We start from the raw sequence: 24,151 nt of genomic DNA, 5'->3' as shown, positions 1-24,151 counted from the left end.
AATTTGTATTCTCTTATTCTGTACTTGTAACTCCCTTCTGTGTTGAGAACCCTGATGCCCAACAGCCTCAAAATACTTAACTCATTTGTTTGATTCTAAAATACACACAGATAGTTTTTGAACTGCTACATCAGTGCCGACCAAGAACAGATCTACTAAGTAAAGTCACAAATACAATTTCTTTCCAGTTCTTTTTGTCCTTTGACTGTGTCCCACTGAGCATATATATTGTCAGAGTATTGTGTTCAAAATGTATTTAGATTTAATGCTTGTTGGTCCATCAGTGTAATGAAATTATCTGTTTGATAGCTAGTTGGGCCCATTTGTTTCCACTTTATTCCATTTTGGGGACTTTATCCCCATCCTCATTGACCTCTTCAGGGTTTTGGAGGAAGCCTGGCATCACTATAAATTCAGTCGTGAGAACTGCCTGGAAACCCTGTTGGATTTAATTGCATCTAATCAGCGATAACCATCTTTAACCCGCTCCACTTCTCTCAGACTTCGGACAACCTGCCCGCATCATTCTGGCCACCCCTCTTTGTCTCCATCCTTCTTTCATGCATCCTCTGTGTGAGGAGATCCCAACTTCCACTCCTGGTCATCACCCTCCAGTCAGTTTCCCACACAGCAGTTGGACCAGCGTTTTTAAAACACAGATCAGGTTATGATTAAAAGTCTTGCTTGGGGGCTTCCCTGGTGGCGCAGTGGTTGAGAGTCCGCCTGCCGATGCAGGGGACGCGGGTTCGTGCCCTGGTCCGGGAAGATCCCACATGCCGCAGAGCGGCTGGGCCCGTGAGCCATGGCCACTGAGCCTGCGCGCCCGGAGCCTGTGCTCCGCAACGGGAGAGGCCACAACAGTGAGAGGCCCGCGTACCGCAAAAAAACAAAACAAAACAAAACAAAAGTCTTGCTTGAAATCCCTCAGTGATACCACCTCACACATGTTAGGAAGGCTACTATCAAAAAAACAAAATAACAATTAGTAAGGATGTGGAGAAATTGGAACCCTTGTACACTGTTGGTGAAAATGTAAAATGGTACAGCAACTATGAAAAATGGTGTGGTGGTTTCTCAGAAAATTAATTACCATATGATCCAGCAATTCCGCTTCTAGACATAAACCCAATAGAACTGAAAGCAGGGTCTCAAAGAGATAATTGTGCACCCACGTTCATAGAAGCGTTTTTCATAGTAGCCAAAAGGTGGAAGCAGTGTAAGTGCCCATGAATACCTAGGACAGATGAACGGATAAACAAAATGTGGTATATACAGACAATGGAATATTACTCAGCTTTAAAAAGGAAGGAAATGCTAACAAATGCTTCAGCATGGATAAACCTTGAGAACATTGTGCTAAACAAAATAAGCCAATCACAAGACAAATTCTATATGGTAATATGTATATGAAGTACCTAGAATAGTCAGACTCATAGAGACAGAAAGTGAAATAGTGGTTGCCAGGGACTGGAAGAGGGGAGAACAGGGAATTATTGTTGAATGGGTACAGAGTTTCAGTTTTGTAAGAGGAAGTGTTTTGAAGATGGGTGGTGGTGGTGATAGCACAACAACGTGAATATACTTAATACTACTGAACCGTACACTTAAACTGGTTACAGAGTTGGTAAATTTCTTACAAATTAAATCTAAAAAAGAAACCCCAAACCCTTCAGTGAGTGTTCATTTCTCCAGGGATGAAGAACAAAATCCTTGATGAGGCCTAAAGCCTAGGGCCCAGCCCCTCTAACCTCATCGTTTGCCACTTCCCACTTAGTTCCGGTGTCTCAGCTGTGGTGCTGTGTGCCTCCTCCCTCTTCAACGCTCTCCCCTTGGCCGAGAGTGCTCTCCCCAGCCTCTTCCCACAGCCAACTACTCTTCTTCCTTCAGTTTCCATTTAAACATCAGCTCCTCAGAGAAGCCTCCCCTGCTCCCCCCATGTTTGAACCTTTTAAGCATTTAATAAGTGGGTATTTTATGATTAACTGCCTACTAGCCTGTGATCTCCTTGAGGGCAGGATCTGGGTCTTTTTCACACAGTAGACAAAGGAATGAAGGAGTGAAGTGAGGCCAGGCCTGGCCTTGGCAGAGCTGCTTTTCTGGGTGCTGTCCACACCATGACCCTACCTCACCCCTTCAGAGGGTAAAGGGAAGGACACTGAGAGTGTGGTCTCTCTCTTGACTTTTTCCTTCTGGAATTCCATTGGGAGAGCAATTGACAAAACCTCTGGAAAAACCCAGGCCTGTACACCAGGCTGGTCATGCTCCTGAGAGCATTTAGTCCCCTCAGCAATACTGAGAGAGAAACGGTGATAACCGTTTTTTTTTTTTTTAATTAACATTTGTTGTTTTGTGTGTGCTTGGGGGGGTGTGTTTTGATTGCTGTAAAATGACATAGTAGGACTATGAGAATGAGATGAGATGTCAGCACAGAGTGCTTAGTGCTGGGCCCAGCCCTTCATGAATATGCAAACGGAAAGAAATCTGATCACAAGGAATCATCTCCGTGGAAACTGAGGCTCAGAGAGCTGGGGTATAGATCTCTCTCCTGATCATAAGGCCCTCCCTCTCCTCTGCCTTTCTGGCAGCAGCACTGAGCTGCCTGCTTCTGGCCCCCTTCCGCCATCTGGCCCTCCTTGTTAGGTCGTCATGGCATGTCATGTCTGTTCTAGGTAGAAATCTGTGCCCCTAGTTGAGCAAACTGATTTGCTAAGGAGTATAAACCTGTTCCTTTCTGTCATGCCTCTACTATGTTAGGATGACAGGCTGTCTTTTGCTACTACCAAAATGGCAGTTCTCCTAAGGCTTAGAAATCATGCGAGAACTTCTCCTTCAGGACTTAGTAGTTTTTTAATCAGACCTGAGTTCTACAGGTAAACCTTCTGCATAGGGAGATCAGAGGGCTTCCACCTGTATCACACACAGTTCATCTGACTGAAAGGAAAGAGGACCTAGATATATCCCCGCTACCCAACTTGGTCAGGGAAGCAGCATGGTGTACAAAGTTCTGTGTTCTAAGTAGGAACCTGATCTTTGTAGGAATGTATGGACCACAGGCCCTTAGAACTTCTAAACCATTGCAGGTATTACACTTTTTAGTCATGGAACTCTTTATTCAAGCACGCATAATATTCCATTGTCTGTATTGACCATATTTTGTTTATCCGTTCATCTGTCCTAGGTATTCATGGCCACTTACATTGCTTCCACCTTTTGGCTACTTTGAATAATGCTTCTTTGAACATGGGTGTACAATTATCTCTTCATGTTCTTTAGGATTCTGGAGGAAAGAGTAGGGACAGCAAATGGAGGTCCTTGTGCCCTATCCACTTGGCTTTCTCCATTGCCCTTCCTGGGCCCCCTTCCATGCCAGAGAAGCCCTGAAACCACTGATCTAGTCTAATCTCAGTGATTTTATGGTTATGTAATAAGTGATTTTTTAATTAAACTTTTTATTTTGAGATAACTTAGACTTACATGCAGTTGTAAGTTGTAAGGTATAATACAGAGAGACTTGTATCCTTTATACATTTTACCTTTATACATTTCACCTCAATTATAACATTGTATAAAACTACCTTAAATATTAATAGTAAGGATATTGACATTGATACACTGACAGTAAGTATTTCCATCACCACAAGTATCCTTCCTGATGCTTTTTTATAGCCACACCCCCTCCCCCTCCCCACCCTTCACCCCCTGGCAACCATCATTTATTCTCCATTTCTAAAATTTTGTCTTTTTTTTTTTTTAATTTTTATTGGAGTATAGTTGATTTACAGTGTTGTTTTAGTTTTAAGTGTACAGCAAAGTGAATCAGTTATACATATATATATATATATATATATATATATATATATATATATACCACTCTTTTTTAGATTCTTTTCCATATAGGTCATTACAGAGTATTGAGTAGAGTTCCCTGTGCTATATATATTAGGTCCTTATTAGTTATCTATTTTATATGTAGTAGTGTGTGTATGTCAATCCCAGTCTCCCAATTTATCCCTCACCCCGCTGATAACCATGTTTGTTTTCTACATGTGTGACTCTACTTCTGTTTTGTAGATAAGTTCATTTGTACCATTTTTTTAGATTCCACATCTAAGTGATATCATATGATATTTGTCTTTGTCTGACTTACTTCACTCAGTATGACAATCTCTAGGTCCATCCATGTTGCTGAGTAATATTCTATTGTATATGTGTGCCACATCTTCTTTATCCATTCCTCTGTCGATGGACATTTAGGTTGCTGCCATGTCCTGGCTATTGTAAATAGGGCTGCAGTGAACATAGGGGAGCATGTATCTTTTTGAGTTATGGTTTTCTCTGGATAGATACCCACAGAGGGATTGCTGGATCATATGGTAGCTCTATTTTTAGTTTTTTAAGGAAGTTCCATACTGTTCTCCATAGTGGCTAAACCAATTTACATTCCCACCAACAGCGTAGGAGGGTTCCCTTTTCTCCACACCCTTTCCAGCATTTATTGTTTGTAGATTTTTTGATAATGGCCATTCTGACCCGTGTGAGGTGATAACCTCATTGTACTTTTGATTTTTGTTTCTGTAATGATTAGTGATGTTGAGCATCTCTTCATGTGCTTTTTAGCCATCTGTATGTCTTCTTTGAAGAAATGTCTGTTTAGATCTTCCACCCGTTTTTTGATTGAGGTTTTTTTTTGATATTGAACTGCATGAGCTGTTTGTATACTTTGGAGATTAAACCCTTGGTCGTCTAGTCATTTGCAAATATTTTCTCCCATTCTGAGGGTTGTCTTTTTGTTTTGTTTATGATTCCTTTGCTGTGGAAAAGCTTTTAAGTTTAATTAGGTCCTACTTGTTTATTTTTGTTTTTATTTTTATTACACTAGGAGACGGATCAAAAAAGATCTTGCTGCAATTTATGTCAGAATGTGTTCTGCCTGTGTTTTCCTCTAAGCGTTTTATAGTATCCGGCCTTACATTTAGGTCTTTATTCCATTTTGAGTTTGTTTTCATGTATGGTGTTAGGGAGTGTTCAAAAATGTTATATAAATGGAATCATACAGTATGTAACTTTCGGGATTGGCCTTTCTCACTCAGCATAATACCCTTGTGATCCATCTGAGTTGTTGCATGCATCAATAGTTTGTCCCTTTGTCTTGCTGAGTAGTATTTCATGGTATGGTAGGCATGGCATTTCACAGTTTGTTTAACCATTCACTAGTTGAAGGACATCTGAGTTGTTTCATTTTTTGCTATTACGAATAAAAGTGCTATGAACATACATGTACAGGCTTTTGTGTGGACATATTTATTTCTCTACAATAAATGCCAAGAGTTCAAAGGTAATTGCATGTTTAGTTTTTTAAGAAACTGCCAAACAGTTTTCCATAGTGTCTGTACCATTTTACGTATCCACCACCAGTGTATGAGTGCTAGTTTCTCTGTATCTTCACCAGTTTCTGGTGTTATCGCTATTTTTCATTTTAGTTATTCTGATGTATAGTAGTATTGCATTGTGGTTTCAAATTTGCATTTCCCTGATAGCTAATGACAGTTCCTTGTATATTTCAGATGCAATTCCTTTGTTGGATGTTGGTTTATAAATGTTTTCTCCCAGCCTGTAGTTTGTTTTTTCATTCACTTAACAAGGTCTTTTGCAAAGCATAAGTTTTTAATTGATAATAGCTATTTGATAAATTTTTGCTTTTATGGATCAAGCTTTTGGCGTCAAGTGTAAGAACTCTTTGCCTTGTTTTAGATCTCAAAGCTATTCTCCTGTTTTCTTTTTCTAAACATTTTATAGTTTTATGTTTTACATTTAAGCCTGTGGTCTATTTTAAAGTAATTTTTGTATAAGTTGTGTGCTTTAGGGAGAGGTTCATTTTCTTGCCTGTGGATATCCAGTTGCTCCAACACCATTTGTCATTGAATTGCTTTTGCAACTGTGTCAAAAATCAGTTGTCTGTACTTGTGTTGGTTTATTTCTGGGTTCTCTTTTTTTTTCCATTGATCTTTGTGTCTGTTCTTCTCCCAGTGTCACACAGTATCTATTATTGTAACTGTGTATCAGTAGTATACCTGAATATTGAGTAGAGCCATTCAAGATCGCCCAATTCTTCTTTGTCAAGATAGTTTTCACTATTCTTGAGTCTGTGCCTTTCTGTATAAACTTTAGAGTAAACTTCTCTTTGTCCATAAAAAGCCTTGCTGGGATTTTGATAGGATTTGCATTAAACTTACAGATCATTAAACCTAAAATGGAAAAAGTTGACATATTTACTATGAATGTGGTATGTCTCTCCATTTATTTAGGTCTTGCTCTGTTTCTTTCATCATCATTTTATAATTTTTAGCATATAGGTCCTGGACATGTGTTTTGTTCTTTTCGGGTGTGAGAGGTGATTATAAATGGTGTTCTGTCCTTGGTTTTGATTTTCAAATGTCCACTGTTAGTATATAGAAATGCAGTTTATTTTTGTGTGTTGATCTTTTATCCTGTCACCTTGCTGAATTCGTAGTGTTTTTGGAGGGGTTTTTTTGGTAAATTCCTTGGGAATTTCAAGGTAGACTGGCATGTCATCTGCAAATAGGAGCAGTTTCATTCCTTGTTTTCTAATCTGTGTGCATTTTCTTTGTCTTGCCTTACTGAAGTGGCTGGAACTTCCAGTATTATGTTAAATAAGAGTGGTTAGAGAGAACATCCTTACCTTGTTCCCAGTCTTAAAGACAAAGTACTCAGTCTTTCATTACTAAGTATATTGTTAGCTGTAGTTTTTTTGTAGATGCTCTGTATCATGTTGAGGAAGTTCTCTTCTATTCCTGGTTTGTTGAGAGTTTTTATCATGAATGGATTTATCGTGTTGGATTTTGTCAAATACCTTTTCTGTATCAATTGATATAACCATATCATTTTTCTTAGCTTATTGATATGTAGGGATTTGTAACTATTGAACCAGCCTTGCGTACATACAATAAATCCTATGGTATTAAGTCTTTTATATATTTTTGAATTTAATTTGTTAATATTTTGTTGAGCATTTTTGCATCCAAGTTCATGAGAAATAGTGGTCTGTAGTTTTTTGTTTGTTTTTTTTTAAAATTTATTTATTTATTTATTTTTGGCTGTGTTGGGTCTTCATTTCTGTGCGTGGGCTTTCTCTAGTTGGGGCAAGTGGGGGCCACTCTTCTTTGCGGTGCATGGGCCTCTCACTGTCGTGGCCTCTCTTGTTGCGGAGCACAAGCTCCAGGCGCGCAGGCTCAGTAGTTGTGGCTCACGGGCCTAGTTGCTCCGCGGCATGTGGAATCTTCCCAGACCAGGGCTCGAACCCGTGTCCCCTGCATTGGCAGGCAGATTCTCAACCACTGCGCTACCAGGGAAGCCCTGTAGTTTTCTTTTTTTTGTACTGTCTTTGTCTGGATTTGATATCAGCATAATACTGGCCTCATAAAAATGAATTGGGAAATGTTCCCTTCTCTTGTATTTTCTGGAAGTGACTGTAAATTGGTGTTAATTCTTTAAATGTTTGGTAGGCTTCTCCACTGAAATCATGTGGACCTGGATATTTCTTTTGGGGGGTGCTTAAGTAGGAATTGTGTTACTTTAATAGAACTATTCAGATTATCTATTTCATTTTGCCTAAGTTGTTACAGTTCGTGGTTTTTGAAGAATTAGTCTATTCTAAGTTGTTCAATTATGTTGTTATTAGTATTCTCTTATCCTATCAGTGGCAACAAATTTGTTATAATATCCCATTGCATTCTTGATATTGGTGATTTGTGTCTTCTCTCTTTTTATGTTTGCTGCTCTTGCTGGAAGTTTATCAGTTTTGTTCATTTTTTGGAAGAACCAGTTTTTTGTCTTTTTAATTTTCTCTTGTTTTTCTGTTTTCTCATTTATTTATTTTTATTCTTTATTATTTCCTTATTTCTGCTTGCTTTTGGTTTAATTTGCTCTTCTTTTTCTAGGTTCTTGAGGTTAGAATTTAAATTGTTGATTTCTTTCCTCTTTTCCAATGTAAACATTTAGTGCTATAAAGTTTCCTCTCAACACTGTTTAGCTATAATCTCATTTAGCTATAATCTCACATAATTTAATATGTTGTACTTTTATTATTATTCAGTACTTTGTATTTTTTCCAAGACTTCCTCTTTGATCCATGGATTATCTAGAATTGTATTGCTTAACACCATGTATTTAGAGACTTCCTTCCAGTTTTGATGCTTAGTATGATTCCATGTGGTCGAGGAACATACTCTGTATGATTTCAGTTTTTTTTTGACATTTATGAGGTTTGCTTTTTTAACTTATTTTTTATTGAAATATAGTTGAATTACAATGTTGTGTTAATTACTGCTGTACAGTAAAGTGATTCAGTTATACATGTATATACATTCTTTGTCATATTCTTTTCCATTATGATTTATCACAGGATATTGAACGTAGTTCCCTGTGCTATACAGTAGGACCTTGTTTATTCATTTTATATATACTAGTTTGCATCTGTTAATCCAAACTCCCAATCCAACCCTCTCCCACCCCCCCTCCCCCTTGGCAACCACCAATCTATGTCCCTGATTTATACGGTTTGCTTTTTGACCCCGGATATGGCTCATTTTAAAACACCAGATTTTTAGGAACTCTGTGGAGTCCTGCCCACTCCCTGTTACCTCAGTATGCCTCAACACTTCAGCTATAGCTCACATTGCTTGTCTCTCACCAGCAGAGAAAAAAGGCCTAGAGCAGCCTTCCAAGGGCCCCTGAGTTAGTGACAGAATTGGACATTAAGCCCTGAGAGCCCTGCCTACTTGGACTAGGAACCTGGTTCATCATCCCCATGGAGACTTGCCTTCCATGACCCCTCCCATGACATGTGATGAACACACAATGAGGCTGAGGGTGGAGTGGGGTGGGGTGGGCAGGGTACAGAGGAGTAGCCAGTCTAGGCCCTGTGCCCCTACACCCTCACCGCTTTCTAATGGGGTGGTAAACAAGAAGGGGCAACTCAGATGCCTAAGAAGCTTAGGCCCAAATCTCGGAGACAACGCCAGGCTGTTACTCCCGTCACCCAGGTCCGCCGGGCAGCCCGTTCCCACCCTTGCAAACAGTCCAAGCGTGACGCCAAGAGCTATCAGCGCCGCCGCCGCCGCCGCCGAAATACTATACGCAGGGTTGCCAACCAGCTGCAAGCAGTTGACACCTCGTGTCCTTCCTGCAGGGTCTACAAGAAGAGTGAGGAACTTCGGTCTCGTCTTGTGTCTGGGATCATCACACCTATCCATGAACATTGGGTCAAGGCTAGCGAAAGTCCCCAACAGGAGTTTCCCCCTGCCACTGCCAGAGAGATTGACCCACTCCGGATTCACCCACACCACCCACATACCAGCCGGCAGCCTCCCTGGTGAGTACAGAGCCCACAGTGGCAGCCCATGTCTCTGAAGAAGGAGTCCAGCCATGACCATCTTGCCACTTGACCCCCCTCTGGCCCCCATGTGTCTTCAACAGAATTGTCAGAGTCTTGGTATATGGAGATAGAAAGTGGAGATGTAAGTGGAGCAGTGAGTTCTTGTACTGCTACTAGTCACCCCAATAACCCAGCATCCTAAGGCTGCCTGCCTCCTTTCTAGAGGCCACACACAGCCTCTGAGTCTGCCCAAGGGTCAGCGCCTCTGAGGCGTGTGTGCAGTCCTCCAGAGTTGCTGCCCAGGTAGTTCAGTTTTTTATTCCAGAGCTCTTTGTATGTGCAGGACCCTGGACCAGGCTTTTGGGGAAAGTGTAGAAATACTGGAAGTTCCTGGAGGGAATATGTTCCCAATGTTCCCTTTCTTTGCCTTTCACTTCATTATAGTCCCCTGATCTCTTTTACAACTTGAAAACTTTGCCAAAACAGCATGAGGTATGAGCAGGTCATATACAAGGTCTTTGCAGATTAGGATGGCAGCACTTAGGACTGGAGACTTCTGCTCTGAGGGAGAAGACAAGGACCAGGGACACCTTAGTCTCTGGTTGAGATGGCATGTTCCAGTTTGGAGTCCACAGTGTGGTAGTAATGGTGGGGTTGTGGGGGAGGGCTCACTGTGCGGCCATAGTAAGCACTCAATAAGGGTTAGCTGCCATTGTTAAAAATGACTCTGTTTTGCAATTATATACCTTTGGTTAATTAAATAAATAGGAAATTTGTTTAATTACTATAATAAGTAATAATTGGCAAGTCTTTGGCAACCTTTGGAAATATTGGGTTCTGTGGGGAGAGTGGAGGATAATAAAAAGTGGTTGAAAGGTTGGGAACAGCTTGTCTGATTTAACCTCTTTATTTAAGATGACCTGCCTAAGGTCACTAGCCACTAATAAAGAGACAGAGCCAGGGCTGGGGGTCCAGGTGTCCTCACTCCAGAACAGTGCTCTGTTGTGATGCAACCAGAATATGGTAGGAAGATTTAAGGGTAAGCCCTGGACAGCAATCAAATTGGGGGAGACTTTTAGACCTTAAGTAGATAGTAATTCTCAGGTCTCTCAGATTCACTTCCTATTTCAAAACAAATATTCTCTGAAGTCTCCTTCACTGTCTCAAAATGGAATTCATAGATGATCTATGAAACTGTACCAAATGGACAGTTTCAAAAAGGATCAGTAGAAAGTCCTGACTATAATATAAATGAGAAATAAAAAGTGAGTAATTAATAAGATAATGTGTGTTTCATTGTGTAGATGCCTGAGCATGATTACACTGGAAAAGATAGGCATTTGCACTTGTATATGGAATTATTTTGAATTTGACAGTAACAAAAGCAGGCACGTGCTATGTTATAGTTACATTTCTGGAAAAATTTTTATTGAAACAGTATAAAAATACTTTGTGTTCACATATAAAATGGCCTTAGACTAACTTATGGTAGGTAATTTTATGTAGGCTTTACATCTCTATGAATGTCTAACAAGACTTTGGCAAGTTGTGTAGGATGTAGATTATTCATTATGTGGAGCTCTACTGTGGATTATAGAGCATGAAGCATCTGTGGTCTTTGCCTATAAATGCTATAAGCACTCTCCAATCACTGTGACAAACAAAAACACCCCCGGGGCTTACACAAAAACACCTCCAGGGCACCTGGAGACTCTGCCATCCTAATTGGGAATCATAGACCTGAATCTGGAATTATGAAGGTAAGAAATCCTAGCCTTGGAAGAACAGAAAGAATGAGAAAATCACCATATTGCAGCTTCTACTGAAATAATGTAGTGACTAGGCACAAATTGTCAATGGTTGCTAAAACCATTAGGTAAAAGGTTGATGAGCAACTTTATAATGGATGAGTCAGACTGATAGCACCTGAACCCATAGGTCAATCTTAACACTAAAAGTGGGACAGCCAGACTTTGTGAATTCTAATATAATGCAATAGTAGGTTCACAACAACATGAATCTAGATTGAACTCCCAGTTTAAAAGAAGCATGAGAGGTAGAAGAATGAGTTAAAAAGACACATGAGGATACATGGGTTCCAGCCAATGTATGGAACATGAAAAATTTTTACAGGATTAATTGATCTTGTATTTTTTCATCAAATAATGGCATGGGGAGAAAAGGGAGAGGGGGCTTGTTAATTAGAGTCTTATCAACTAAATCCAGTGTTGGACTTTGTATTGATCTTGATTCAAATAAACTAATTCTAAAATTATTTTTGAGGTATTTGGGGAAATTTGAACAGGGACCAGGTATTTGATAATGTTACTGCTAATTTTCTTAGGTGACATAATTAAATTCTGGTTATGTTAAAAAAAAAAAGAAGTCTTTGTCTATTGTATATATATAATTTTATTAACTGAAATATTTAAGGGTGAAATGATGTGTCTGGGATTTGCTTTAAAATAATTTCACCCCCTAAAAGAGTGAGACATTGGGAAATGAGTGTAGGGGAAATAAGAATGGTAGAATATTTTGTTTTTTAATTTATTTATTTTATTTATTTATTTTTGGCTGCTTTGGTTCTTCTTTGCTGTGCGTAGCTTTCTCTAGTTGCAGCGAGCGGGGGCTACTCTTTGGTGCGGTGCATGGGCTTCTCATCATGGTGGCTTCTGTTGTTGCGGAGTACAGTCTCTAGGCACGTGGGCTTCAGTAGTTCTGGCACACAGGCTCAGTAATTGTGGCTCGTGGGCTCAGTAGTTGTGGCTCGCGGGCTCTGGAGCACAGGCTCAGTAGTTGTGGCGCATGGACTTAGTTGCTTCACAGCACGTGGGATCTTCCTGGGCCAGGGCTCGAACCTGTGTCCCCTGCATTGGCAGGTGGATTCTTAACCACTGTGCCACCAGGGAAGCCCAGAATGGTAGAATACTGATAATTATTGAAACTGATTGGAAAGGTACATTGGTGTTCATAAATTAGACTTTGTACTATTTTTTGGTCCCTTTGAAAATTTCCTTAATAATGAGTCTTTTATTGATACCAATCCTTCAAAAATTCTTCCAAAAAATAGAAGAGGGGGCTTCTCTGGTGGCGCGGTGGTTGAGAGTCCGCCTGCCGATGCAGGGGACACGGGTTCATGCCCCGGTCTGGGAAGATCCCACATGCTGTGGAGCGGCTAGGCCTGTGAGCCATGGCCGCTGAGCCTGCGTGTCCGGAGCCTATGCTCCACAACGGGAGAGGCCCCAACAGTGAGAGGCCCGCATACCGAAAAAAAAAAAAAAAGAAAAAAAAAGAAGAGGGAGGAACACTTCCCAACTCATTCTGTGAGGCCAGTATTACCCTGATACCAAAACCAGAGACATCACAAGAAAAGTACAAACAAGTAGCCCTTATGAATATAAATGTAAAAATCCTCAACAAAATACTAGCAAAAGAAATCCAGCAACATATAAAAAGGGTTATACACCATGACCAAATGAAACTTATTCCAGGAATGTTTGGTTTAACATCTTAAAATACATCAGTATAATATACCGTATTAATATAACAGTAGACAAAAAACACATGTTCATCTCAATAGAGAAAAAGCATTTGACAAAATCCAACACCCTTTCATAATAAAAGCATTCAACAATAGAAGGAGACTTTCTCAACTCCCAAAGCACACAGCTAACATCCTACTTAATGGAGAAAGATGGAATTCTTGCCCCATAAGGTCAGGAACAGGATAAGGATATCTGCTATTGCTACTTTTCTACAACATGGTACTTGAAATTCTAGCCAGCATAATCACTCAAGAAAAAGAAATTAAAGGTATCCTGATTAGAAAGTTAGAAGGAAAGCAATCTTTATTTGCCAATGACATGGGATCCTGTATATAGAAAATCCTAAGGAATCCTTTTTAAAAACCTTCTAGAGCTAATGAATGAGTTCAGCAGCGTGACATGATGTAAGATCAGTAAACAAAAATCAATTGCATTTTCTATACACCAGTAGTGAACAATCTGAAAATGAAATTAAGGAAATAATCTCATTTGTAATAACCCCCAAAGGTATAAAACACTTAAGAATAAACTTAACAAAAGAAGTACAAGACTTATATACTGAAAACTACAAAATGTTGCTGAAAGAAGTGGGAAGATTTAAAGAAAAAGATATCCAGTGTTTCATAGGTAGGGAAACAGTATTTGGCAATACTCCCCAAATTGATCTGCATACTCAGTGCAATCCCAATCAAAATCCCAGAGTTTTTTTGTTTGGTATGGGGTAGGGGGGTTGGAGGAGGCTTGTGCGTGTGGGTTTTTCTGGTAGAAATTGGCAGGCTGATCCCAAAATTCATATGGAAATGCAAGGGAACCAAAATAACTAAAACAATCTTAAAAAAGCAAAGTTGGAGGACTCACAGTTCCCAACTTCAAAACTTATTACAAAGCTACAGTAATTAAGACAGTGTGCTATTGGCCTAAGGATATGTAAAGCAAGGGAGTAGAATTGAGAGTCCAGAAATAACCCGTACATTCATGGGCAATTGATTTCAACAAGGGTGCCAAGACAGTTCATAGGGGAAACAGTAGTCTTTTCAAATGGTGCTGGGACACTGGATATCCACATGAAAAAGAATGAAGTTGGACCCATTCTTCAAACTATACACAAAAATTGACTCAAAATGGATCATAGACCTAAGTGTAAGAGCTAGATAGGACTATAAAACTCCTAGAAGAAAACTTAAGAATAAATCTTCACGACCTTGTATTAGAGGTGGTTTCTTAGATACAACACCAAAAGCACAAGCTACAAAAGAAAATATAGATGAATTGGACTTCAACAAAAATAAAACCTTTTGTTGCATCAAAGAACAGTATCAAGAGAGTGAAAAGACGGCCCACAGAATAGGAGCAAGCATTTACAAATCATATATCTGACAAGAGACTTGTATCCAGAATACATAGAGAACTCTTGCATCTCAGTAATGAAAAGACAACCCAATTTTAAAAAGGTTAAAGGATTTGAATAGACATTTCTCCAACTAATATGTACAGGTGGCCCATAAACATGTGAAAAGATGTTCATCATTAATCATTAAGGAAGTGGAAATCCAAACTACAATGATATACTACTTGTTTGTGCACATATTCATGTACAACTTTTGTACATGAATGTTCATAGCAGCATTATTCATAATAGCCGAAAAGTGGAAACAACCTAAATGTCCATCAACTGATGAATGGATAAAGAAATGTGATATATGCATACGATGGAATATTTCAGCAATAAAAAAGGATGAAGTACTGATACTGATACACGTCACAACATGTGTGAACCTTGGAAACATTATGCTAAGTGAAAAAAGCCATTTATGTGAAATGTCCAGAATAGGCAGATCCATAGAAACAGAAAGTAGATTAGTGGTTGCCAGGAGCTGAGGTGGAAGGATTAGCGAGCATGAATGGGGAATGACTAATGGGTACAAGGTGTTTTTTTAGGGTGCAGAAAATGTTCTAAAGTTAGAACATTAGAACACTGTGAACATCTAAAAACCATTGTTAAGTGGCTGAATTTTATGATACATGAAATATCCCAATAAAGATGTAAAAAAAAAATTGAAAGGTCCTAACCTTGGCTTAATTGGAAATGTGAATATATAACAATAGAAATGAGGCTCTCAGGATCAAACTATAAGAGAACTGATAATAATCGCCCATGATTGAGACTTTTGTATTTTTCCTTCAACTAGAGGGTGGTTTGGTAATACCTAAAAAATATTTTATGGGACCAACATTATACTAGCAAAAGGATTCTTGCCCCCTAAGAAACAAGGCAAGGATATCCACTCTCACCAGTCTTATTAAGCATAGTACTGAAAGTTTTGCATTTGTCTTTCTTAAGGCAAGAAAATGAAAAGGCATATAGGTAAGAAAGGAAAAAGTAAAAGTTTATATTCACAGATGACATAATGCTCTATATGGAAAATCTCAAGGAATCTACCCCCAAAAATAATAGCAAAGTTGCAGGATGCCAGTTCAACATTCAGAAGTCAATTATATTTCACTATATTTCAGTAAACACGTGGAAACAGACATTTAAGATACAATACCGTTTACAATCACTGAAAAAAATACTTGGGTATAAATCTAACAAAACATGTTTAAGACTTTTATGCTGAAAACTGTAATCAAAGAAGACCTAAATAAGTGGAGAGACATAACATGTTCAAGGACGGAAGACTCAACATAGTAAAGATGTCAAATACTCCACAAATTAGCTTACTAGTTTAATTGAATTCCTATAAAAAACCCAACAAAAATTTCTGTAGATAGAGCAAGATTATTCCAGAAGTTATCTGGAAAGGCAAAGGGATTTGGAGTAGCTAAAACAATTTTGAAAATGAATAAAGAGGGAGAAATCACTCTACCCAATGTTCAGGCTTATTATATAGCTACATTAGATGGATGGACTCATAGATCAATAGAACAGAATAGAGAACCCAGAAATAGGCCCACAGACATATAGCCAGTTGACTTTTGACTGGGGTGCACAAGCAAATCAATGGAGCAATTGGATAGTCACAAGCAAAAATAAGAGCCTTGACCTAAACCTCACACCTTAAATCCAGTTTAACTCAAATTGGATCATAGATTTAAATGTAAAACTTAATATTACAACACTTTTAGAAGAACTCAAAGGAGAAAATCTTAAGGATCCAAGGCTTGGTGAAGAGTTCTTAGATATGACTATAAAAGCACAAACTATAACAGAAAAAAAATCAATAAATTGGACTTCATCAAAATTAAAAACTTTTGTTCTGTGAAAGACCCTGTTAGAATAAAAACATAACCTACAGATTGGGAAAGAATGTTTGCAAACCACATATCTGGCAAAGGAATTGTATCTAGAAAGATAATCTTAAAACTCAACAGGTTAAAAAAATGAACAATCCAATTAGAAAATGAGCAAAGGATATGAAGAGATGTTACACTGAAAAGGATATACAGATGGCAAATAAGCACAGGAAAATGTGTTCAGCATTACTGGCCATTGGGGAAATGCAAATTAAACCACAGTGAGATACTTCACACCTATTAGAAAAGCTGAAATGAAAGTAATGATACCAAATGCTGGAGAGGGTGCAGAGAACTGGGATCTCTCACACATTGCTGGTGGAACATAAAATGGTACAGCTACCCTGGAAAATTGTTCGGCAGTTTTTTAAACTAAACATACACTTAATGGTAAGACCCAGGAATCACACTCCTGGGCATTTATCAGATATGAAAATTATGCCACACAAAAACCTATCCACAAATGTTCATAAATAGCTTTATTTGTAATAGCCAAAAACTGGAAACAACCTGGATGTCCTTCAATTGGTGAATGATTAAACACACATCCATTCCATGGAATACTACTCAACAATATAAAGGGATGAATTGTTGATACACAAAACAGTTACATGGATATCAAGGTCATCAGGCTGAGTGAAAAAAGCCAATTCCAAAAGGTCACGCACTGTATGATTCCATTTATATAATATTTTTTGCAATAACAAAATTATAGAGGTACTAAACAGACTAGTGTTACCAGAGGTTATGGATGGGACAGGGCTGTGGGTGTGTTAATAAGAGGGGATAGCATGAGGGAGATCTTTGTGGTGGTGTAACTATTGGGGAAAACTGGGTGAGGGTACACAGGATTTCTCTGTACTACTTTTCCAACTTCTATTTCAAGGTAAAAAAGTTTACTTTAAAGTTTAGATGCTGAGGAGTCACGTAGGTTCTTAAGTCCACCGTATTTACTGAGCTCACTATATGCGGGGCACTAGATCTCCCGCCGGGTGCTTCACAAAGGCCAATGATGCCATTCATGCTCCTGCTCTTACCTCATCTCATGGGGATGAACAGGATACTTGGGAGCGCGTAGGAAGAGGAACCTGAACCACACTTGGTGTTCAGGGAAGGCTTCCCTAAGAAGGGACTCACCTCCAAGCAGGAGGAGATGTTAGCCAGGCAAAGAGTAGGGTAGAATGGGTGCTCCAGCCTGAAAGCCTGTCCTGTGCAGAGCCCTGGAAGGACAGGTGGTGTGGTTAGAGCCGGGCAGGGGTACAGTGGTGGTGTTCCTTTGGTTGGCTAAAACTCCTGGCCCCCTAGCCCTGGCATTCATCCCATCTTTGACAATACTACCACTCAGTTATTTTTTGTCTAATTGCAAGATTATTGGCTTTTTCCAAGTGCATATCCCCTTTGCTCTACTTTTTCACCTCTTTGTATCTGCATCACCCGGACCTATGCCTTGCACATTTTTGGTGAATTCTGTGTTCAGCAACTGTTCGCCTCTGGGTTCAGCGATCCCTGGGCCTGGGCTCCTACTCTTGAGGCATGTGCTCTCCCTCTGACGTGGGAGACAGGTGAGTAAATAAGAGTGCCATTGCAGAGGTTAGCACAGAGATCCTTCATAGGTAACCTAGGAAAGGCTTCTTGGGGGAGGTGCTGCCTGAGCTGTGTCTTCACGGGGAAGAGGAGAACTATTCCTTAAGCTCCTTTTCTTTTTTCCTTTTCATGTGTCTGAATTATTTCCTAAGATTCCTTTCGTGGGGAGGTTGTTCCAGGTTGAGACCAGCAGGCCAGAGGCATCAAGGTCTGAAAGCGTGGGACTGTCCCTGAATTTTGTCTAGAGAAAGAATTCATGTCAGAATCCTAGGATATAACAGCTGTGAAGGTACATGAATCTTCCCCCATGGGCAGTTGGAAACCATTGAAGGATGCTGATGAGAGAGGGTGTTAGTGTCTTTGGCTCAGGATCCTGGTGGATTGGAGGGAGTGAGGCAGAGGGCCAAGCCTCATCACTCCTGTATACCACTCTTAGCAGATGGGACTTGTTCCCTTCTTTCTGCTACCTCACCCACCTCCCATGTCAAGAAGAGAGTATTATATGGCAGTTAGCAGCACAGGCTTTGGAGGTTGATCAGCTGGGTTCAAACCCTGGCCTTGTAGCTTTGCCTGTCTCTCAGTGAGCACAGTTAGCCTTGGTTTTCTCATCTGCACCTTGGGAATTATTATACCTGTCTCAGGTTTCTTCGCATGGAATATGATGATGTCACGTATTGAGCTCATGGCTCAAAATATAGTAGATGCTTAAGAAATACTCCATGGATCCTATTCAGGTAGCAAGCAGAGATGAGAACAAGACTGAAGGTATAATGACTAGAGGGTTTCCCGAAAGAGAGAACCTCTTTTATTTTTTAAAATACATAGTCTGTTCCTCCTAGAAAAGGATTTGATGCTGTGGAACCACTTAGATGTGAGAGTATCGACCCAGAGGGTGTGCTGGGCAACTACATTTAGGCCCAGGACCTTTATGGACATTGTTTCCTCTGTCATCACGTTGGCCACCACTTATCGAGGATAGGAGAAACTGCCATTTCTTGGCTGTCCACTATGTGTTGACCACCATACCAAGTGTTTCCATTTATGGTTGCTCATCTTCCAGGCGGTCCTACACGGAAATCAGCAGCATCCCTACTTTTACAGAGGGGTATACAGTGGATAAGGGAGGTAGCATAACTTCCCAGAATTATCTAACTGAGGGGGTGAAGACTGGGGTTTGCCCCTACATGGGACTCAGAAGCTTATGCTTTCCCCATTGCACCCTTCAGTGTTAGTTCATGTAATCAATTTGTGTACAAGTTCAGTGTAGTGAGTGCACACTGATGATGGAGAAAAATCCATCCCCTAACCCCCCTCAGTTTGATCTTTCTTAGGCAAGCTTATCTCCCGGGACTGGAACACTGAACTAGAAGATGAGGCGGAATGTTTAGGAGGCTTTTTGTCAGCCACTAGCGAATTGACAGGTCTTGCCTCTGTAGTCCCCTTCACTCTCCACCCCCACCCATTGCAGCCTCCTTCCTCTGTCAGCACAGATGCCTATAATGACGACTTCTTTGTGAGAGCCCCATCACTACCATGTTGCTGGGCAACCAGCCACTCATACTTTCACCTTTTTGTTTTTCCCACAAATGCCAGGTTTAAGGGTGGGGCCTTAGGGCAGGAAGAAGGGAAAGGAGAGCAGAGGGCCCATCTGGCTGCTGCAGGTTGTTAATTACCCTGTCACTGAACAGCCTTAGTTTATATTCTGAGTAGGAAACAACAGCCTCTGCCCCTTCCCATAGGATACAGTTCTGTGTCTCACCCCTCACTTTCCACACCATATTGCCTATCCCACACCTGGAAACCTCCAGATGCTAACTGAAGTTGGGATGTCTTGCTTCACTAAGTGTGTGGTGATGTGTGTCCAGACCTTGTCAGAGGCTACTGGTGTGATGCTGGTATAGATGGAGAGGATATTCCATTGTGATAGAGAATTGAGGGTGAAAATTAGGTCTGTTCTACTCCTGAGATCTCTAGGGAAGAAATACTGAAAACAAGCCATCTCTAAGGGAAGTTTTTTTCATCTAAGCCTAACTTTTTGTTGTTGTTGTCATTACAATTCTAACCCATTTCCCTTTGCTCCATCTGTCCTCAGTCAGGAGACTGTATGCCCCAAATCTTGTTCTTTGTTTTGAAAAATCAAAATTTCCTATGCTTAACCAGCTTTGCTAAAACTAATCCTTAAATATAAAGCTCTTATTTATGTCATTCAGAATTTATTTTTAATCCCATTCACTCTTTATCTTTACATATTTTCTAAATGTTCCCAATATTTGTGTTCCACATTTTCTTTTTCTTTTTTTTTGTTTTTGTTTTTTTTCATTTTAACATCTTTATTGGAGTATAATTGCTTTACAATGGTATGTTAGTTTCAGCTTCACAACAAAATGAATCAGTTATGTATATACATATGTTCCCATATCTCTTCCCGCTTGCGTCTCCCTCCCTCCCACCCTCCCTATCCCACCCCTCCAGGCGGTCACAAAGCACCGAGCTGATCTCCCCGTGCTATGCAGCTGCTTCCCACTAGCTATCTACCTTACGTTTGGTAGTGTATATATGTCCATGCCTCTCTCTCGCTTTGTCACAGTTTACCCTTCCCCCTCCCCATAGCCTCAAGTCCATTCTGTAGTAAGTCTGTGTCTTTATTCCTGTTTCACCCCTAGGTTTTTCATGACATTTTTTTTTCTTAAATTCCATATATATGTGTTAGCATACGGTATTTGTCTCTCTCTTTCTGACTTACTTCACTCTGTATGACAGACTCTAGGTCTATCCACCTCATTACAAATAGCTCAATTTCGTTTCTTTTTATGGCTGAGTAATATTCCATTGTATATATGTGCCACATCTTCTTTATCCATTCATCCGATGATGGACACTTAGGTTGTTTCCATCTCTGGGCTATTGTAAATAGAGCTGCAATGAACATTTTGGTACATGACTCTTTTTGAATTATGGTTTTCTCAGGGTATATGCCCAGTAGTGGGATTGCTGGGTCATATGGTAGTTCTATTTGTAGTTTTTTAAGGAACATCCATACTGTTCTCCACAGTGGCTGTATCAATTTACATTGCCACCAACAGTGTAAGAGGGTTCCCTTTTCTCCACACCCTCTCCAGCATTTATTGTTTCTAGATTTTTTGATGATGGCCATTCTGACTGGTGTGAGATGATATCTCATTGTAGTTTTGATTTGCATTTCTCTAATGATTAGTGATGTTGAGCATTCTTTCATGTGTTTGTTGGCAGTCTGTATATCTTCTTTGGAGAAATGTCTATTTAGGTCTTCTGCCCATTTTTGGATTGGGTTGTTTGTTTTTTTGTTATTAAGCTGCATGAGCTGCTTATAAATTTTGGAGATTAATCCTTTGTCAGTTGCTTCATTTGCAAATATTTTCTCCCATTCTGAGGGTTGTCTTTTGGTCTTGTTTATGGTTTCCCTTGCTGCGCAAAAGCCTTTAAGTTTCATTAGGTCCCATTTGTTTATTTTTGTTTTTATTTCCATTTCTCTAGGAGGTGGGTCAAAAAGGACCTTGCTGTGATTTATGTCATAGAGTGTTCTGCCTATATTTCCTCTAAGAGTATTATAGTGTCTGGCCTTACATTTAGGTCTTTAATCCATTTTGAGCTTATTTTTGTGTATGGTGTTAGGGAGTGATCTAATCTCATACTTTTACATATAGCTCTCCAGTTTTCCCAGCACCACTTATTGAAGAGGCTGTCCTTTCTCCACTGTACATTCTTGCCTCCTTTATCAAAGATAAGGTGACCATACGTGCGTGGGTTTATCTCTGGGCTTTCTATCCTGTTCCATTGATCTATCTTTCTGTTTTTGTGCCAGTACCATACTGTCTTGATTACTGTAGCTTTGTAGTATAGTCTGAAGTCAGGAAGCCTGATTCCTCCAGCTCCGTTTTTTATTCTCAAGATTGCTTTGGCTATTCGGGGTCTTTTGTGTTTCCATACAAATTGTGAAATTTTTTGTTCTAGTTCTGTGAAAAATGCCAGTGGTAGTTTGATAGGGATTGCATTGAATCTGTAGATTGCTTTGGGTAGTAGAATCATTTTCACAATGTTGATTCTTCCAATCCAAGAACATGGTATATCTCTCCATCTATTTGTATCATCTTTAATTTCTTTCATCAGTGTCTTATAATTTTCTGCATACAGGTCTTTTGTCTCCTTAGGTAGGTCTATTCCTAGATATTTTATTCTTTTTGTTGCAGTGGTAAATGGGAGTGTTTTCTTGATTTCACTTTCAGATTTTTCATCCTTAGTGTATAGGAATGCCAGAGATTTCTGTGCATTAATTTTGTATCCTGCTACTTTATCAAATTCATTGATTAGCTCTAGTAGTTTTCTGGTAGCATCTTTAGGATTGTCTATGTATAGTATCATGTCATCTGCAAAGAGTGACAGCTTTACTTCTTCTTTTCCAATTTGGATTCCTTTTATTTCCTTTTCTTCTCTGATTGCTGTGGCTAAAACTTCCAAAACTATGTTGAATAATAGCAGTGAGAGTGGGCAGCCTTGTCTTGTTCCTGATCTTAGTGGAAATGCTTTCAGTTTTTCACCATTGAGGAAGATATTGGCTGTGGGTTTGTCATATATGGCCTTTATTATGTTGAGGAAAGTTCCCTCTATGCCTACTTTCTGCAGGGTTTTTTAATCATAAATGGGTGTTGAATTTTGTCAAAAGCTTTCTCTGCATCTATTGAGATGATCATATGGTTTTTCTCCTTCAATTTGTTAATATGGTGTATCACGTTGATTGATTTGCGTATATTGAAGAATCCTTGCATTCCTGGAATAAACCCCACTTGATCATGGTGTATGATCTGTTTAATGTGCTGTTGGATTCTGTTTGCTAGTATTTTGTTGAGGATTTTTGCATCTATGTTCATCAGTGATATTGGCCTGTAGTTTTCTTTCTTTGTGACATCCTTGTCTGGTTTTGGTATCAGGGTGATGGTGGCTTCCTAGAATGAGTTGGGGAGTGTTCCTCCCTCTGCTATATTTTGGAAGAGTTTGAGAAGGATAGGTGTTACCTCTTCTCTAAATGTTTGATAGAATTCACCTGTGAAGCCATCTGGTCCTGGGCTTTTGCTTGTTGGAAGATTTTTAATCACAGTTTCAATTTCAGTGCTTGTGATTGGTCTGTTCATATTTTCTATTTCTTCCTGGCTCAGTCTTGGGAGGTTATACCTTTCTAAGAATTTGTCCATTTCATACAGGCTGTCCATTTTATTGGCATAGAGTTGCTTGTAGTAATCTCTCATGATCTTTTGTATTTCTGCAGTGTCAGTTGTTACTTCTCCTTTTTCATTTCTAATTCTATTGATTTCAGTCTTCTCCCTTTTTTTCTTGATGAGTCTGGCTAATGGTTTATAAATTTTGTTTATCCTTTCAAAGAACCAGCTTTTAGTTTTATTGATCTTTGCTATTGTTTCCTTCATTTCTTCTTCATTTATTTCTGATCTGATTTTTATGATTTCTTTCCTTCTGCTAACTTTGGGGTTTTTTTGTTCTTCTTTCTCTAATTGCTTTAGGTGCAAGGTTAGGTTGTTTATTCGAGATGTTTCCTGTTTCTTAAGGTAGGATTGTATTGCTATAAACTTCCCTCTTAGAACTGCTTTTGCTGCATCCCATAGATTTTGAGTCGTCGTGTCTTCATTGTCATTTGTTTCTAGGTAGTTTTTGATTTCCTCTTTGATTTCTTCAGTGATCACTTCGTTATTAAGTAGTGTATTGTTTAGCCTCCATGTGTTTGTATTTTTTACAGATCTTTTCCTGTAATTGATATCTAGTCTCATAGCGTTGTGGTCGGAAAAGATACTTGATACAATTTCAATTTTCTTAAATTTACCAAGGATTGATTTGTGACCCAAGATATGATCTATCCTGGAGAATGTTCCATGAGCACTTGAGAAAAATGTGTATTCTGTTGTTTTTGGATGGAATGTCCTATAAATATCAATTAAGTCCATCTTGTTTAATGTATCATTTAAAGCTTGTGTTTCCTTATTTATTTTCATTTTGGATGATCTGTCCATTGGTGAAAGTGGGATGTTAAAGTCCCCTACTATGAATGTGTTACTGTCAATTTCCCCTTTTATGGCTGTTAGTATTTGCCTTATGTATTGAGGTGCTCCTATGTTGGGTGCATAAATATTTACAATTGTTATATCTTCTTCTTGGATCGATCCCTTGATCATTATGTAGTGGCCTTCTTTGTCTCTTCTAATAGTCTTTATTTTAAAGTCTATTTTGTCTGATATGAGAATTGCTACTCCAGCTTTCTTTTGGTTTCCATTTGCATGAAATACCTTTTTCC

The 24,151-nt window shown here is 39.3% G+C and overlaps 1 protein-coding gene across 2 annotated transcripts in view; it reads left to right on the top strand.

Moving 5' to 3' along the window:
- Nucleotides 1-24,151, top strand: part of PSMF1 (proteasome inhibitor subunit 1) — a 52,885-nt gene that overhangs the window by 10,842 nt on the left and 17,892 nt on the right. For both annotated transcript variants that reach the window (XR_010935193.1, XM_067707720.1), the window contains exon 4: nucleotides 9,209-9,391. Coding sequence is in view for 1 of the 2 variants with exons in the window: in XM_067707720.1 (XP_067563821.1) it covers nucleotides 9,209-9,391 (183 nt within the window). In the remaining variant the exon portion in view is untranslated. The remainder of the gene's footprint in view (nucleotides 1-9,208; nucleotides 9,392-24,151) is intronic.

The sequence above is a fragment of the Pseudorca crassidens genome, chromosome 15, assembly GCF_039906515.1.
Source record: "Pseudorca crassidens isolate mPseCra1 chromosome 15, mPseCra1.hap1, whole genome shotgun sequence".
Lineage (NCBI taxonomy): Eukaryota > Metazoa > Chordata > Mammalia > Artiodactyla > Delphinidae > Pseudorca > Pseudorca crassidens.
The sequence above is the reverse complement of the archived record's forward strand: the minus strand, read 5'-3'. Positions and strand labels throughout refer to the sequence as shown.